The sequence below is a fragment of the Ictalurus punctatus genome, chromosome 28 (genome assembly GCF_001660625.3).
Source record: "Ictalurus punctatus breed USDA103 chromosome 28, Coco_2.0, whole genome shotgun sequence".
Classification (NCBI taxonomy): domain Eukaryota; kingdom Metazoa; phylum Chordata; class Actinopteri; order Siluriformes; family Ictaluridae; genus Ictalurus; species Ictalurus punctatus.
The window spans coordinates 5,146,140-5,164,482 of record NC_030443.2 but is presented as its reverse complement, the minus strand read 5'-3'; the positions used below and the strand labels follow the sequence as shown (position 1 = coordinate 5,164,482).

At 40.7% G+C, this 18,343-nt stretch overlaps 2 protein-coding genes and 1 long non-coding RNA gene across 3 annotated transcripts; 2 read left to right on the top strand and 1 right to left on the bottom strand.

The window, feature by feature from the left end:
- Positions 1-1,036: 1,036 nt before the first annotated feature.
- Positions 1,037-11,590, bottom strand: hnrnpul1l (heterogeneous nuclear ribonucleoprotein U-like 1 like). The gene is made up of 16 exons (XM_017459687.3): positions 11,464-11,590; positions 10,690-10,957; positions 9,793-10,170; positions 9,430-9,613; positions 9,270-9,343; positions 9,012-9,151; positions 8,796-8,895; positions 8,462-8,574; positions 8,035-8,301; positions 7,667-7,789; positions 7,451-7,579; positions 5,974-6,142; positions 3,568-3,831; positions 2,669-2,841; positions 2,100-2,288; positions 1,037-1,944 (listed from the first exon to the last, which is right to left on the bottom strand). The coding sequence occupies exons 2-16, from the start codon at positions 10,907-10,909 to the stop codon at positions 1,831-1,833; spliced, it is 2,637 nt and encodes an 878-aa protein (XP_017315176.1). The 5' UTR covers positions 10,910-10,957; positions 11,464-11,590; the 3' UTR covers positions 1,037-1,830.
- On the top strand, positions 1,955-2,760 carry LOC124626458 (uncharacterized). Its single transcript, XR_006981301.2, has 2 exons — positions 1,955-2,030; positions 2,626-2,760. It is a non-coding gene; the product is annotated as an uncharacterized LOC124626458 (long non-coding RNA).
- A 429-nt stretch (positions 11,591-12,019) lies between the features above and the next one.
- im:7138535 (uncharacterized protein LOC797998 homolog) lies at positions 12,020-18,238 on the top strand. Its single transcript, XM_017459688.2, has 8 exons — positions 12,020-12,253; positions 12,347-12,453; positions 14,422-14,538; positions 14,666-14,892; positions 14,980-15,060; positions 15,141-15,257; positions 16,910-17,053; positions 17,175-18,238. The coding sequence occupies exons 1-8, from the start codon at positions 12,210-12,212 to the stop codon at positions 17,337-17,339; spliced, it is 1,002 nt and encodes a 333-aa protein (XP_017315177.1). The 5' UTR covers positions 12,020-12,209; the 3' UTR covers positions 17,340-18,238.
- The last annotated feature ends 105 nt before the right edge of the window (positions 18,239-18,343 follow it).

The window sequence follows — 18,343 nt, the reverse complement described above, 5'->3', positions numbered from 1 at the left end:
TTTAGGCCCATTTTAAGCCTTTTGTTCTGTTCCAATTAAAAACTTCATGTAGGACCATACTAAAAAAACCCATTATTTATTTATTTATTACATAAAACTAAAATATGTACTTGGCTTGTTTCCTCGACTGAACATTAAAAACGACATTTACTTTTGCATGTACATATGCTATATCCACGTCATATTTGTTTTAGTCCTATTTGTTATATACGCAAGTTATAACATATAGGCCATTTTGACCTGTGAACAGATCAGATTACATTACCTGCTGGCAATAGCATTCACAGGCATGAGAAATGTTTGTCTTTTTACTTTACTCATTCATTTATTCATGTTTGGTAACTGCTTTATACGGGTCAGGTTTTGCTGAATCTGGAGCCAATTCCGCTAACACTGGAGGCAAGAATTCACCGTCCATCCCAAGGCACCATGGACACACTCGCACCTATAAGCAATCTAGTATAGCCAATCCACCTAATAACATGTTTTGTGGAGGAAACCAGAGAACCCATAGGAAACCTACACAAACATAGGGGTGTACATGAGAAACTCAGTACACAGAGAGGTACTGTTATTGGAAATAAAATCAACCCCATCTTTGAGTATATTCCAATAACAGGTTGTCCGATTTTCCCAATAGGGCTGATATTTGATTATTTTCATATAAAAAGCACACCATGTGGAGTTTTATTCCTTACATAGCTATTCACTACCAGGGAAACTAATATTATTTGAAGAGAAATTTAAGGGTAAGTCTCTACAATACAATTGTTATACCTGGGGTGGGATATGGCTGTTATTAAATTGTGTGAAGTCACATATTTGCATGCTGTTATGAACACAAGAACAAATTTCCTAAGTTAGCAAGACGCTCATGTCTGGCAGACACCTTTGTTAAGAGTTATAATAAATGCATTGTCCACATTGTACATATACACTATATGTATATGGCTCACAAGCCTTGCAGTTTAAACACTTAGAGCAAGGTGTGGATGCAGGAATTCTCCTTAGCAAAAAAATAACACAAAACGCAAGGTGTTTTTTTTTCTCGTTTCATATTATATTCTCAAATACAAAAAAATGAGCTTTGATCGGACAAAAAAACAAAAAACAAAAAAAAAAAAAAAACAACAACATGCCAATAGTTTTACAAACAAGGTACAAGGTATAAAAACTTACAACCACATAGTGCTCACTAAATTGTAGATACAAGGAGAAAAAACATGAAACTAGTAAGACGTGTAAGAATGGTATAAAATATTATCCATGTATCCATCACTTTTTATGATTCATTATAAGTTATGAAAAATTTAGGATCTTTCCATTTTCGCCTGTATTAGATACAATTGCATTCTGAAACCCATACATGTAGTTAAACATTTCGAAACAGGGTTACTCGAAATGCGTTTTATTTTTCGATTCAAATTTGACATACAAAACTCAAAAATTATTCAAACCTATATGCGTCCCCACTACGAAGCATCCGAGCATGAATCTGCGCGTGCAGGATCTGAAACAAACTACTTTAAATGTTGCTACTTATCGATGTGTCAATGCGTGTTAGGAAATACCTCAAAAGCAAAAGCGGACTAGCGCCTCCGAAATTAAAACGCAATAGTAATGGGGCTCAAAATAAATTCGGTCAATTTTAAAACTGAGGCAGTTAGAGAGCAAAAGCAAACTTTTCGGGCGAGGGGAGTGGTCTGAGAGAAAAGGGAAACTGGATGAAGTTGAAAGAGGCTAATTTTTTTTTTTTTTTTTAAAGAAAAAAAAAAACGGCTGAAGAATAGAGCTGATGGAATGATATGGAAGAGCCACAGGGGGATACGGCTACTGCTGCTGCGAGCCCTGGCCCTGCTGGTAGTTGCCATAATTTCCATACTGGTTGTAGTACTGGTTCCATTGGCTCTGGTTCTGGTAATACTGCTGCCACTGCTGAGCGTACTGCGATCATGACGAACGGAGGGAAAACAAACAATTGAATCAAACACTGCATCAAACCCGGATAAAGTATGACAACACTGTATACGGTTTGTATATACAGACAATGTCTGATTGAACATATCAAACGTTTATTAGTATTAGTGGTAACAGCTGACCTGCTGGTACTGCTGGTTATAGTTCTGCTGCTGCTGTTGCTGCTGCTGCTGCTGCTGATTGTACGTCTGGCCCGTGGCTGCAGGCGTCTGGTTATAGCCCTGGCTGTAACTTGGGTACTGGCTGTAGTTTCCATAGTTGTATCCCTGGCTGTAGCTGCCTTGGTTGTAACCTTGACTGTAGTTCTGAGGCTGTACAAATAGACAAGCCGCATTTGGAATTATTCTATTTATAACAGAATTATAAAAACCGAAACCGCATTTTAATTCACAAAATTCCTCCGTTATACCGGCTTGCCTTCTGTGGCTTTAGCTCTACCATTACAAAAGCACTGACACTGGAGACTCCTTCCATTTATATTAATGGAAGGAGTCTGTGTTGTGAATGAGTTGTTACTGCATAAACAATAACATATTAGAACAAGTGCAGTGACCAACCAGATGACAATTCAACAATGCTGAGGTATCAATTGAAATGAAACAGATTAAAATATCAAATAGTAATTTTTTTTATTTTTTTTTTAAACAGCAACGACCAAAGACACAAGCCAGGAAAGATCCGTGTCTGGTACCTGGGACTGAGTGTAGCTACTGCTGGCTCCGCTGCCTCCTTTATTGTAGGAGCTCTGGCGGTTGTGGTTGTAGCTGCCTCCTGATTGCGGGGTGCGGTTGTAGCTTCCCCGGCCTCCTGAATCTCTGTAGTTGTTCCCCCAGCGGTTCGGGGTGTACCCTCCACGGTTGTAAGCTACATTAGGAACAGAGGAAAATCAGTTTGGCAGGCTGCTCAAAAACTGTCTAAAGTTGCATGGTTGTGTTTTTTCTTCATGTTCTGTGGCTTTCATCCAGACATATTACTCGAATGACTTAAAGGCCAAAAAGAACAGAACGTTATCATCAGCATCTAATCATTGCTAAGGCCAAAAAGAACAGAACGTTATCATCAGCATCTAATCATTGCTAAGGCCAAAAAGAACAGAACGTTATCATCAGCATCTAATCATTGCTAATCATGCTGTTTTTGGACACTGTAAAACGTTACGTTTCTTTCGATGTAGGCCAAAACATTACTTAAGTGAATTATGGGGAAGGGGACAAGGCATCCAGAGGATGTTCCGTTAACATCAGAGTTAAACACACCTACTTAACTGTCAATCATTCCAGATTCATGTCAGTTGACTCATCTGCAGTTTTTTATTTTTTATTGTGAGTGACCTGCCTACTCTGATGTTAAAATGCAGCGCGCTTACATAAAATGTGTAAATGTTGGCCGGGCTTGTCTGCTTATTCATTTTCTTTCCCTCCATTGTATTTTAATAAACTTCTTTTTTTATCATCAGGAAGCCAGAATTCAATAAGACTTGCACTACTCAATGGGTGACATTTTGGATTGTTAAAACTGTGAACTGATGCCAACCTAAACATTAAGAGTCAAAATTTATACCAGAAAGATAAGAAAAGAAAAATCTGTTACCGCCACGGTAGCCAGCTCCTCCAGCGCTGCCGCGGTTCTGGTATGAGCCTCGTGTTCCCTGTGGAGCGCCCTGGTGCTCGTAGCGCTGGAACCCACGGCCGCGGAAGCCTCCGGGACGACTATCGAAGCGCTTGTCGGGTGGCGGGCCTGCCTTTCGGCCCTCCTCGTTGTACTGCTTGATGAGCGTGTCGGCCTCCTCGCGCTGCACCTCGATGTAGATCACCTCGTCCAGGAACTCGCCGGCATCAGGCAGCACGAAGTTGGCTGAGGGCGGCAGAGGGCAACGCAGTGAGGGAGAGAATGGCCGTGTCGTTGAGAAAATAAAGAGCATCAGCATTAGCATTGTTCAGTAGTGGCCAAAACTAAACATTAAGTAAGGGGGCAGGGAAAGAGGGGAAGTAATAGAAAGGATAGGAGATGTATTAATCTGTATTATTTAGTAAAACTTGTCCTGTATTAGGGGTAAACAATGAAAATATATAAATTTATAAGGGAAAGAAAACAAAGACAGTTGCCAGAAAAAGAGTTTAAGGATACTTGCAACTAACAAAACTATTAAAAACAACTCCCTAAAAGTGTAATTATTCATTCATTCTGGAAATTACTTAGGAATTGATATAAGCCAATTAATAAACAGGGTATCTGCAGGCATCATTATTCATTTAGACTTTCTTTTTCCCTCCAATGCCACATGGACATTTGTCAATTGGAAACACAAATGCAATGAAAACCAAGATGTCTCAAAAGTCCAGCAAGTCTGAGTATCATAACTAACGTGTTCAATGTGGGTTTAAAGCTTGGATATTTTGGAAGAAAATACACGATAAATAAATAAATAAATAAATAAATAAAACATGGCTGTGTTGTGACAAAGCACTACAAGTCAAAGAGACTGTGTGGTGGTGTGGGAAAAACCTTCACGTGCTGAAAAAAATGAACATTTTCTACTCTCTCTCTCTCTCTATATATATATATATATATATATATATATATATATATATATATATATATATATATATATATATATAGCTCTGAAAACTACAGGCTTTCTTTCACACACGTCTCAATAGTCAGCGGTTAAATTGTAGCTACTTCCAAAAGTGAAATGGGAGAAAACTGCATGAAAGATTCCCTTTCAACTGTGGCCACTTAAAAAAGGAAACCTCGCTTACATTATGTTCACACCAACAAGCAACAACACGACAGGTGAATATTTATTTATTTATTTTCTACGGATGTGCGAGATACGGAGACGCGGCTTTAGCGACAAGTTACGAAGCCACAGCACCACAAGCGACATTCAACAGAGTTTCTCAATTCTATGCAAATTATGTCCGACAAATAAACAAACGTCTCGAAGGAGTCCTTCGACCAATCGTATGGTGTGGCGAAAATGAACTAGAACAACTAAAAGAATGACCGTGGTTTTGTCTTACGCGATAAGTTTGTGTAGCGATGCTACGAAGAAAACGAAAGCTTGGAGCTCACTGGTGTGCATAGCTAGCGCGGTTAGAGCTAGTACGAAGCTTAGCGTGTAACATGTTAATCAAACAACCATTTTTCATACTGATTAGCGTATTATTTTATTTGCGTTTGACTAGTTAGCTTTCGAAGGTACTTCCGTTTCTCATGGGAACTAGGCTAGCTAGAAAGATCTTAGACTTTTTTTTTTTTAACCACCATGTTTGTTAAGCCAGCTCCTTAAACAACATGATCATTGCCGGAAGATCGCTAAGGTACGAATAAAAAATATTTCCGCAGTATTTTGCCAAAATATATTTATTGTTTCAAAAAAAGTCAAGACGTCAACTTCTTTAGGATATTTTCCAGAATTTAGCCACAGCCACATCTGACAGGTTTTCCTAGACCACCACATATATACACGCAAAATTAGTAGTTAAACATATGTAAATCACTTTGAATATGCTTATGAAAGTCAAATTAGACCACTGTTTTTGAATACGAGTCATTTAGGTTCTAAAAAAAGAAGCAAAGGATGTCAACTTCACCTTATAAAACAGGAACGGATATAAAAGTCTACGCAGCTTTTTTTATACCTTTTTTGTTTTTAATAGCCCGCTGATACCCTGGATAACTTCATATTCTGCATATTGATATGGAGTTGTACTGAGATGAAATGCAGGAAATGGGGTTAAAAGGCCAGAGAACAGGACGAAAATAAAAAGAACAGGAATAGAAGAAGTAGCTCTTTTATCTGGCAAAAACAGAAGGAGGCGGCAAGGGGGTCGTCCAATTTTGAAGAAAAACTAGAATTAAAAATAGAAAAGAAAAAATAAAAAACAAAAAAATACAGCAAAAAAGCAGATCTGGGTGTGTAGTTTGAAGCATTGTTTTGTTTTTTTATTTGTTTTTTTTTTTTTGTTGGGGTATCCATGACATTCCTACCTTTCATTTCTAACACAGCATGATCGGGTACATCCTTCCCTTCCTCATCAGTTCGCTTTAATGTTCGCTCTTTTAAATCCTCATCCGTGGGACAAATTACAATAGCCTTGCGTCGAAACCCTTCAAAAGGACGCATTTTTCGTCTCTGGGCTGATCCATATACATTTGTCTAGCAATGGTGACAAGAAAGAAGTAGAAGCTTGTTCATTCATTATTGTTCAGTTGTTTGCTTTTGTTACGGCTTTGCGTTCCGAAGGAGGGGTTTGGGATTCCTGCAACAATGAAAGTGAGAGTTTTTTTTTCTTTTCATGGCTATAGTTACTGTCCAGGAATGACTAGCGGTTGCCTCTCACAACCCCGAATTTCACTTACCTTGCCGACTGGAGTGAAGCCAAGTTTCACCTAAACATTTTTTAAGTAAAAAAAGGGGACCCAAATTTCTTCTCTATAGATCCTAGTGTTATATTTATCATCTTACTATGCAAATGTAAGTCGCCAAACAGCACCAATAAACTGAATCGTTTCTTGCGATTTCTTTCTTTACAGAAAATCCGAGTTGTCGTCTACACGTCAAATTATTGGCTGATCCTGCCACATCTTACCAAGCCATGCCAGCTTGACTGATTTCAATCAGTCTCTTAACATCCTAACGTAATCCAAGTAACCTGAAATGTGCTAGGAATGCTAACTGAACTAACTACAAGTCACCCAATTGAACATCAGTGCAAACGGGATATTATTCAAGAATTTTTTTGTTTGTTTAAATACTGGCAGCATGCGGGGGGTCTACTCTTTCCTGGGTCCCCCTTACTTACCTATACTTACCCAAGTTTCAAACGTCCTGCTATGCCCAGCACAGACACACACTTATCACCTACCTTCCAATACTTACAATTTCCTTAAGGACCCTAGGCACATCCACGTGACCCTTACCTACCTTAACATGACTTGTCAGAAACCTGACCTAGAAACTTCAACGCGGTTAGTTCCACTTACCTTGAGGTTCATTTTAAAAACAACATTCAACACTTCCAAGTAAATCTAGTCAAACATCGAAAAGATGTTGTTTTTTGGGTTTTTTTTACGATTACCATAGCAACAGAAGGTGTTTTCTTACTCACCAGGCTGTGATTACTTGTTTTTCAACATCTTACTAATGACATGGACTATCTGTACAGTGTGGCATCTCTTTATAACAACACATACAGTATAAAAAAATAAGTAGAAACCAAAAACATAGTCAGTGTGATAATTATAATAATCTACTACAAATCGTTCCTGCTCTTCTTTCATTTTAAGCAACACCAAAAATAAGGAAAAACAAATGAGTATATGGCAACAACGGAATGAAGCGTGACAATAAATCGGTCTGCACGGGTGCTTTTGTGCTATAGAGAGAGCAGAGGAACATTAATGAACGTTGCAGGGAATGTTGCAGGAATGTTGCAGGAGGCGGAATGCGGGGAAATGACAGTACCTGGTCCAGGATGTAGTTCCGTTTCTTGCGAGCGGCGATCTGGATGAGGCGGTTGAGGCACTGCGTGGCCTGCGAGATGAGAAGGTCCCAGCGTCCAGCGTAGTTCCTCTGGCGACGGAGTCCCATCACCTGGAAAGACAAACAAACCAAAGAGTCTTGAGGGAACGTACTGTATAAAGGGGCCTGATTGACAGGAGACGTGGGATATATCCTTACCTTCATCTTTTCCATTATGGCATTGGTACCCAGTATATTAAACTTCTTCTCAGGATTCTCCTTGGAGTGCTTAATGGCCCACGTGGTCTTTCCACTGCCAGGTAGTCCTACCATCATTAGGATCTGAGGAGTGAGTAATGCATTACAGTATAGAGTATTTACAGGAATCTGGATATAGATGTAGATTTAGATCCCTACTCCCCAACCGAGTGAAGACATGAGGAAGAAACCATCGGTACTCTTCTACAAGATACAGTTGAACTCGAGCGTGTTCAAACTAGAGTTCAATTTTCTGCTAAGCACATATTTATTGAAAACAATACTCTTATTACATCGAGTCTTTCTTGATAGAACCAAAACTCTGATACCTCGCACTCTGCTTTGGTAGATGGCCCAACTGTTCCTCTGCTTCGGTCATGCAGTGCCAATTCCTGAATAAACGTGTAGCCCTCCGGCAGGGGGAAATACGGCTCTTCCTTCTGTCCGAAGTTGAACTCGACAGCGCAGTTCTTCACCAGGATGTGCGGGAAGAGAGGACGCTCGGCCAGCTGCTCGCGAGGGATGTGGTAGCACGGCCCGAGCCACTTGCCGTTTTTGGAGAATGCCATCTCCACTTGCTCGCCGCTCTCAAAGTCCTGAATGAAGGAACGAGATGCCACTGTGAGGGAATGACCTTGAAGTGCGCTGTATATTCCTGACTTGCTTCACTGTTACTCATGATAGTATTTCTGTGAGAAGCATTTCCTTACTACCAGAAGAACAAGAAGAAGAAAAAAAAAAGAAATAAAAACTCACAAGGTAGCAGCCAATGACATCATTTTCACCAAACCTCTCTCCATAGTCCTCAAATTTACAGTTAGAGGATTTCTTGCCAGTTCCACCATAGCCATAGGAGAAGGGTTCCTCTCCTAGAAGATGAAAAATAGATGACCAATTTTTTGACGGACAGAGATTAGGAAAAAAAAAACCGCTGGCATGTTCCTTTAATCTATGGATAACTTCTGCTATCGGTTTTCTTCTAGACCAGGTTCTCGAGCCCAAGCTGCCAGATAAATATTTCCGATATAAGTTAAATAAATAAATAAACAAACAAATAAATAAATAAGACGTCGGTTCCTTATCTACTCACCAAGCTGGGTGCTACAGGAGTCCAAAGACCACCCGATTCTCACCACATGGGGATCAGGCTCACTGGTGGGGAGGTGCTTTACAGCGATCTCCTCATTGATCTAAATAGGGAGAATGTCTTTATTGTTTAGGGCGTACGGGGGGGGGGGGGGGGGGGGGGGGGGGGGGGTATACATAAATGACTGAGAATATGTTCCTCCTATTTCCCTATTATTACCTTCATTTCAAAGCATATACGTCCTTTGGAAACACCGTATGTAGCTCGGGCACCTGCCCACAAGTATGCAAACCCTTCAATGGTAAGTGGGTAGCCACTGTACCGGTCTCGAGCCACCTTGAAATGCAGGTCGCAGTTATCTGTATTAAGAAGAAAAGAAAAGAAAAATGCAGACTGTGAGTTAATACGCCAACAACAATCGAAGGAATGGATATTATTACACAGACCACGTAACTGTGCCTTTCACTTTGTACTCACAGGTGTCGATAGCGACAAGGTTTTCATCAAAGTCTTCCTCCTCTTCCTCGGCTGGAGGCTGAGGCGACCGCCCCCTGCGAAACAAACAGAGAAGCGTGTGTCCAGACAGGATAAAGAACAAGGAGGAGCAGTAAAGGATTAATACAGGCACAAGACGTACCTCCTGTCTTCCCGATGTTCGTAGTATCCGTATCCACGGCCGTCGTCGTACGGTCGTTTGCGGCTCTGTGACGTCTGCTGGTCGTCTTCCGTTTTAACCTGAACTGCTTGGTCACCTTCCACGGTCGTCAGTTCATTTGCTGCCTCTTCCTGCTGCGGTGCGTCGTCCTCCTTCTTTGACTCCACTTTATTGAACAGAAAAACAAAACGGTGCCCGTTATCGCAAAACATGTTCTTGCTTAGTACTTCATGCACAAATAAATCTCCAACAAGGACTGTTCAGGAATGCGTTTTTGCCCAAAGATTTACAAACCAGCTCTGGATCGATTGTGCGCGAAATATTTTGGATTAATACAAGACTCACCTTTTACACTGATCGCCTGCTGCTGAGACTGTTCTGTTTCTGGCTGCTCCTGCGCTTCCTCAAACTGCTCCTGCGCTTCCTCAAACTGCTCCTGTGGCGCGACCGGATCCTCATCCTCCTGCTTCAGCTCAGGATCCTGAGAGCCCTGGCTCTTCGCTGGCTCACCATCGCTCCAACCGGCTTCCTGATCCTCGTCGTTTCCTAGTTGGATCTGCTTCCCGAAGTCTTGCTTCGGTGGGTCCGAGTCGTCCGACGCGAAGTCGGCAGACCCGAAACCAGCATCACCGTTCTCGGTACTGTCTTCCTCGCTGTTTGCCTCCTGTTCCTGGTTCTGACAGCCGTCACTTCCGCCGTTGCCCGACACTTCGTCATCGAATTCTGGAGAAAGAAAACGTACAGCGTTCTTGTAAAATGTATTGTGTGCTCGTGCTCTCTGAGTGTTCCCAAGGAGCAGTGAACCACGAGGGTGGGACAGGACAGAGCGAGTATAATCTAGCTGTACAAGAAAAGCCCACGAAAAAACAAGCTTGTCTGCGGTTTGCTTTACCCTGATCACATGTTAGTCTGACTTGAAGAACGTGAAGACAGCTCGAAGGCACCCTGGTGTTTATGAATGAGCTTAAAATAATTATAGTGTTCAAGCCCTTCCTCCACAATTTCCAGACTGGACTGTAATTCTTACTAACAAATGGAAGTAGTGTTTCCATCCCAATTACAATGGTGCTTACTGTATGTTATATAGATTCATTTAGGCACAAAGTGGATATTGACCAAAGTATGTGGACCCCTGGCCGCCTATCATCAGGCGGTCAACATACCTTGGTCATACAGTATATACACTATACTTATTTTTTATTTAGCTCAATTCCACACAGTAACCAACAACAAATTGTTTACCTCCGCACTCCCCTGCCGCCGCCTCCTCCTCCTCCTCCTCTCGGGCTTCCTGCTCTCCTTCTCCTCCTTCTTCTGCTGCTGCTCCGGCAGCCTCGGCGTCCAGCGCCGCCTGCAGCCTGTCCGCTAAATCCGCCTTCAGACCCCGAGTGTCCAGGCCACGACGCTGCAACTCCTCTTTCAGCTCGTTTACTTTGAGCTTTTTCACGTTCAGCGTGCTCATGTTTTCGTTTACTCACTCACCAGTCCCGCCAAACGGAAACCTGTCACCCTGTAAGCAATAAAACACATTTAAACAAAACAAAACAAGCGGGAACTTTCAGCCATTCATTACTAGCCGTAAACGCCGCCATGTTTATAGAGCGAGAGCGCACTGGGTAGCGGGTATAACGCAGAAAAGTACAGCCGTTACTGGCGCACAGTCGGCTAGTTAGCTAAACAAATGCAGGGTAGTTGCTAAATATATTTTTTCCACTTCCCTTCTTCCAATTAGCTAGCTAACAAGAATTCTGCTCGGCAAACATACCCATGAGCGTTATTCCTCTCTGCATGCATCACCTGTGTGTTCAACACTCGTTAAAAATATTAAAACAGCCGGTTTAATTTAGGCTCCACTGCGTTAGCTAAACTAGCATGCTAGCCAAAGCTAAGGTTAAGCAAAGCTTTCGAAGTGCAAACCACTCAAGTTAATATCATGCACAAGTTAAATAATTAACACGGCTCATATAAAACAAGCAACAGACGACGTTTTGTGTTGGTCAAAAGCTCTGAACATACCTTTTATGTGTGGGTTTTTTTTTTCAGTAGCTGCGGTATCCACAAGATGGAGGGTGACCGAAGCCTACAGAACTGCGCTGCTTCCGGGACTGTACCGAGCAAGCGCGCGTAGGTCTGAATCCAGCATCTGATTGGTTAGTTTTACTGTCGATCTTATAGATGCCTGTTGTGATTGGCTGTTTTTATTTTTTAATTTTTTAAGCGGCTGGACAGCCTGTCTTCTGTTGTTGACGGCAGAATTTTACTTTCACATTTCAAAAGTAACTTCCTGCTAAAAAAAAACAAAAAAACAAAAAAACATGCAGTTTGAAAGATATAGGCGTATACAATATAATGATAATACTAGCTACTACTACTACTAATAATAATAATAATCATAATAATAGATAGATAGATAGATAGATAGATAGATAGATAGATGGATGTACTGAGTGGATTTTTGCGGGGTACATTTTGCAGTGCAGGTCATTTCTGTTTGCATGATCTGTGCAACAGTAAAAAAAAAAAAAAAAAAAAAGAAAGAACAAAACAAACCTATAAATAATCCCTTGATCATAGAATAAAAGTCACGTTAACGCGCCAACCCGAATCCCAAGCGTGTTGATTGGTTTTCCCTTGGCTTGGCAGGCAACTCGAGCGCATACAATTTGACTGGAGAGTCCGGATGAGGAAGTAGATCAGACAACTCTGGACATTCTCAGTGCATGGAAATATAATTCAGTTTCAGTTCGCAGTTTGTTTTTGGAATGGAGCGAGAGATTGAGACAGTAGCGGCTCTTAAAGCACTTGGGTAAATCGCTAAATCTCTACATCTTGCTATGTTTGAGCTTGAACAACTGCTGTTAATGTCACGTTTGCCTGAACCTGTGTTAATGTTTTACAGATATGACAGTGATCTCTGTAGGACACGGTGTGAATGTGATGAACTGCCGTGTCCACTGCTTTCCTGGCTGGTGCTGGAGCTGAGGAAATGCTGTCCCGAACTTGGAGGTATAAGGTTAACTACATTTTTAGTTTATAGATGAACTGAAAGCTTATTTCCAAATGGTACAGATTCCCCCATAGGCAAATTTACATATTTTGTGTTGATATAATGCGAAACGTACAGATGCGTCTCAAAAATTAGAATATCGTGGGAAAAGTTCATTATTTCCCCGCGTAATTTAATTCAAAATGTGGAACTTTTAATATATTCTAGATTCATTACACATAAGGTGAACTATGTCAAGCTCATGGAAATCAAAAAGCCGGTATCTCAGATTATTAGAATAAAGAATTTATAATACAGAAATGTCGAGAGATCTAATCAGCTAATTAACTCAAAACACCTGCAAAGGTTTCCTGAGCCTTTAATCTCTCAGTCTGGTTCAGGACGCACAACCACAATCACGGGGAAGATGAAAGTAAATGCTGCATTTCATTTGGAAATCAAGGTCCCAGAGTCTGGAGGAAGAGTGGAGAGACACAGAATCCAAGTTGCTTGAAGTCCAGTGTGAAGTTCCCACAGTCAGTGATGATTTGGGTTGCCATGTCATCTGCTGGTGTTGGTCCAGTGTGTTTTCTCAAGTCGTGAGTCGGTGCAGCGTCTATAAGGAGATTTTAGAGCACTTCGTGCTTCCATCTGCTGACAAGATTTATAGAGATGCTGATTTCCTTTTCCAGCAGGACTCGGCACCTGCCCACAGTGCCAAAACTACTTGTGACTGGTTTGCTGAGCGTGGTATTACTGTGCTTGATTGGCCAGCCAACTTGCCTGACCTGAACCCCATAGATGATCTATGAGAGACACCAGACCCAACAATACAGACGAGATGAAAGCCGCTATCAGAGCAACCTGGGCTTCCAGAACACCTCAGCAGTGCCACAGGCTGATTGCCTCCATGCCACGCCGCATCGCATGTAATTCATGCTGAAGGAGCCATGACTGAGTATTGAGTGCATAAATGAACATACTTTTCAGAAGGTCGACATTTCTGTATTATAAATTCTTTATTCTAATATTGTGAGATACTGGATTTTTGTTTTCCATGAGCTGTAAGCCATAATCATCAAGATTAAAAATAAAAAAAAAAAGGAGCAAAAATAAATGAGCTTTTCCAAGATATTCAAATTTTTTGAGATGCAGCTGTATTTACATAGATTTTGACATTTTAAATATTAAGAATTTATACATGGATTACTAGCATGTTAGGAGGTGGGAGGAAACCGGAGAACCCAGAGAAAACGCACACGGATACAGAGACAACATGCGAAACTCCACACACAGTAACCCGAGCTGACGGTCGTACACGGGACCCTGGAGCAATACACTATATGGACACTTGTTTGTGGACCCCTTCGTCTTCCCCCAAACTGTTGCTGCAAAGTTGGAAGCGGACAGTTGTATAGGATGTCTATGTATGCTGTAGGCATACAATTTTCCTTCACTGGAACTAAGAGGCCCAAACCAGTTCCAGCATCACAATGCCCCTGTGCACAAAGTGAGGTCCATGAAGGCATGATTTGCCAAGGTTGGAGTGGAAAACTCACTGACCCTGACCTCAACCCTGCCGAACATCTTTGGGATGAACTGGAACGCTAGGCCTTCTCACCAGCATTAGTGCCTGATCTCACTAACGCTCTTGTGACTGAATGAACACAAATCCCCACAGCCACACTCTCAAATCTAGTGGAAAGCCTTCCCAGAAGAGTGGAGGTTATTATAACAGCAAAGGGTTGACTAAATCTGAAATGGGATGTTCAACAAGTACATATGAACGTCATGCTCAGTTGTCTGCACACTTTTTGCCATAATGTATGATGGGAGTGAATGAGTGGGTGCATGGTGCCCTGAGATGGACTGGCATCCCATACAAGGGTGTTTTCTCGTCTCGCATCCAGTCTTCTTGTAACTAGGTTAGCATTGCATGAACATGCTTGTGGTTTTTAAACGAACATGTCCTTGCAATTTTTTAACAGGAGCGAGTGGCAACATTCTGGTCGGGGAACTGAAAGAGATCCTGAAAGTACTGGTGTGCCCTTATGACACGCTCGGCACAGAGACTCTGACCCCCGTTCATCTCAAAAGAATTACAGGTAAACCATAGTGCTGTTTATACAAAGTAATAGTTTATCTCGTAAGGTTCTCCTTTGTCTTCGAACCTAAAAATGTCAAGTAGATGACTGAATTTTGTCTTCATTTTGTGTTGAATAATGTTTGCAGAGTTCCTGATTGCAGAGTTACAAGCAGCACATATGCGGAAGTACAAAGAGTGCAATCCGGAAGATACTGAGCCTCTGAGTGAGTCGGGCAAAGAGCAGAGACAATCTAACCCAGATACTGAGAATGAGACTCCATTAGATGACAAAGAGGTAGTGGAGGAATTATCAGAGTTGTTTCAGGCCCTGGATATTGATCCAGCCTCGCAGCTCAGTGATGTCTATTCACAGGTAAGAAGTGGACACACATGAGCTTTCAACAAACTTTAAATAAACTGAATGATGAACATTGCAATTAATAAATCTCCATTTATTCAGCTGGAGTCACGACTAGCGTTGCTCCCAGAGGGTGAAATGCAAGAGCCGTTGTTAAAGACTAATCTGAATTCTACACAATGGGTACGTATTGTTTGGGCAACATGACCCAACTGCTACGCAACTCTTCTGCTTTTATGTTTTTACAACTTGATTGTTTTCAGAGCGTGCTGAATCAGATTAGCCAAGCCCTCTTCAAGGACTATGAGTGCCGTCGACAGATGATGATCAACCGCTTACATGTTACCCTCCAGTCATTTGCTTGGGGAGAGCGAGGAAAGGTAGACTAACAAATAACCACCTGCTTCTTTTAAATTCTCACTGTATTTTGCATAATGTAGTTTTTTTCATAGTAATAGTGAATTTGACTTTATACCAAATAAAAGTTCACATCATCTACAATAAAAAGTGTTCCTCAAGTGTTCTTTGGATGGTTAATGGTTTCTAGCTTTATAACAGGACTATGGTTAAAGAGAAACCCTCAGTTTTAGAGTTCTTCATGAAATTTCTTTAAGGGCTTCCCCACAAGGACAAACCAGACAAGGAATCCTTTAGGTATCAAGATTGTACATGAGGGTTCTGAGTAAAACCTTCCAAGCCTGCATTGTAGGGTTCTACATATCAGACAAGGTTCCAAGGGAAGTACTCTTAACTGTCTGAGGAACTTAAGGAAATTTCAGTGTGTATAATGGTAATCATAATATGCTTGGTGACTCCTGTCCTGTATCTGAGGATTCCAAGTAGGCTTTTAAGAAGCAAATAAGCCTTAACTATCCAAAGAATCCTTAAGCAACCATTCTTTTTTCAAAGACTATAACATTATAACAATGTGTATACATAATCACATCAGTACACCACAGAACTGATATAATATAACAGTAGTCACCAACCGTGTTCCCGGAGAGCTCTAACCATAATTGTGCCCACCTGACTATCTAATCATTGCCTTAAGAAGTTATTGATTAACTAAGACAGACATGTTATATTTTGGTTGGCGATAAGCCTGTAGGAAGGTAGATCTTAAGGAAAATGGTTGGTAACCACTGTACTATACCCTAACTATACTAAGAGTTCTTTAGTTATTCCTATGGAGGAACCCCTAAAAGGTTGTATGTAGAACCCTACAGCGGAGTGTTTCTCTTTTTTAGCAGCTTTAATTATCCAATGGACTCTTCAAGAACCCTTCAAGTTTACCAACTACCAAGGCAGTTTTAAAAGTTAGATTTTGACAGGTTCTATAGGTATTCAGAAGAAAATCTAACATCTAACACACCAGTGATAGTCGATCAAGAACTTCTTAAGGCAATGATTAAATGGTCAGGTGGGCACGATTATGGTTGGAGTCTTCCGGAAGGTAACTCTACAGGAACAGAGTTGGTGACCACTGCATTACACAATTAGGAAAAAGAGGGTTCTTCAAGGGATCTTTAACAGTTCTTTACAGGTCCATTGGATAAATAAGTAATGAAGCATTCTTAGCTTCCAATAAAAGGGTTCCACATTATTGTTCTACATACAAACCTTAAGAAGGACAACTGAAGAACCTTTTTAAGGATTTTAATTTTGTGCATTACTATGTCATATGATATTCCATTATCCCCACACAATAGTTCCATAGACAACTAAAACAACTCGCCATAGACGTTAGCATTATATAGAAGAATGGCTGTGGTGAAAAAATGACTATTCTATTTAATAGAAATATGATTTAAGAATCACAGAACAAAGGTTTTAAGGAATAAAAATGGTTTGGCTCATCTTTTATTTTTTGAATCTTTTTGAAGGGGTTCTATTTGGAACTTTTGCTAAAAAAAAAAAAAAAAAATCCATCAATGCCAGTGTCTTAGTGTTCAGAGTCATTAGTCCAGCATGTTTAACAAAACACATTGTCACAAAGCAGCTTTATAGAAATTTCTGGGAACTTCCTCCCTAGGAGCGCAGTGCTCTGATGTCCACTGTACCACCTTTAACAGCGCCACTCGAGTCGTCCGTGTCCATTGCGCTCTTACTAGCAGCTAGAGAGGATCAGTCTCGCATTCTGCCCGTAACTGCAGGACCGTCAACAGCCATTCACAAGGTGCTGTACTTACAGAACCCAAATATTCACACAGTTCATTTATTGATTCACGCTCAGTGGTACAGTAAACCTTAACTGACTATCTGTTTTTTTGTATTTGTTTGTTTTATCCATTGTAAAGATGCTGATGGGTAGCGTGCCGGATAGAGGAGGTCGACCTGGTGAGATTGAACCTCCTATGCCAATGTTCACTCGACGTAGTGAAGGAGGCGATGGACAGAAGCGTGAAAAAAATAAATTCAAGAGACGGGAGTACTCTGGGAAAAAGAAAAAAAACAAGAATTGATAGTAGCCTAGTGATGCTGATATGAACCTGAATGCTAATCTTAATCAGAATAATTACCAGTTGTTGTATACTGTACATAATGTTATGTTCTGCCAGTTTGATGCTCATTAGCCTTTACTGTCACTTACATTCATATAGAGGCTGAAGTTTGTGCACTAAGGAGATTATAATTTTATATTTTGATGTTCTATTGGTATACAAATTTAAAGACTATATACTATTCATGATTTAGGTATACATTTGCACTAGTGAACTACCCTTCCTGGTCATTTGTGTGATACCCTTAAGAGTACATATTTTGTACCTGTAAGTGTGTGTGTTGCTCTATAAGTTAATTAAAGGTGCACGAGAGGTTCTCAAGGTCCAATTATGTACCTTAAATCTTTATTAAAGGTACACTATATTCACATTCGCATTTAAAACCTACACTAAAGGTACAAAATAGGTACGTTTGATGGTACCAGCCTAGTGATAAGGAAAGGTACAGATTAGTACTTTTTTGAGAGTGTCAAAAAAAATTTTAATTTGGACATGACTATGCTCCAGGAAGGGCTAACTTGAAAAATTCTAATTTATTCTGTATTGTAAGAGTTAATTCAGTTTATGATTTCATTTCTTGCAGTGAGAAAAGCTGTCGAAACAGGCTACAGTAGCAAATCGAAGGCTACTTTTTTGTTTATTCAGTTTTATTTTATTTTTATTATAAGGGGAATGTGTCATTCAGCTGTAGGCCTGTTTTATTTGAAGTCCAATTTGTAGAGTTCTTGCTTTCATGTTATTAAACACGGTTAAAGAGGAGTTTCTGTGGTGCTGAAATGGTTAAGGGGAATGTTTGGTCTGGTCACCAAGGGCAACATGGCTAACTTCGAAATAAAACCAGCACAAACTTTCCAATCTTACTGGCTACCAGGAGTGTTTGTTTAGAAGATTTTTGGATTTGGAGTTAATGAGAACGCAGGTATCAATTAGGATTAATTATGAAAGATTTAATTCCTTTTTAGACG

Coding starts and splice junctions, on each gene's coding strand:
- hnrnpul1l (XM_017459687.3), bottom strand. CDS start 10,909: ATGAGCACGCTGAACGTGAAAAAGCTCAAAGTAAACGAGCTGAAAGAG. Junction 8,575..8,795: donor CTCCTGTAGCACCCAGCTTG/GTGAGTAGATAA, acceptor TTCATCTTCTAG/GAGAGGAACCCTTCTCCTAT. Junction 3,832..5,973: donor TGCTGTGTTAGAAATGAAAG/GTAGGAATGTCA, acceptor TGCCGCCCTCAG/CCAACTTCGTGCTGCCTGAT.
- im:7138535 (XM_017459688.2), top strand. CDS start 12,210: ATGGAGCGAGAGATTGAGACAGTAGCGGCTCTTAAAGCACTTGG. Junction 15,258..16,909: donor CTTGGGGAGAGCGAGGAAAG/GTAGACTAACAA, acceptor CTTCCTCCCTAG/GAGCGCAGTGCTCTGATGTC. Junction 17,054..17,174: donor CGTCAACAGCCATTCACAAG/GTGCTGTACTTA, acceptor TCCATTGTAAAG/ATGCTGATGGGTAGCGTGCC.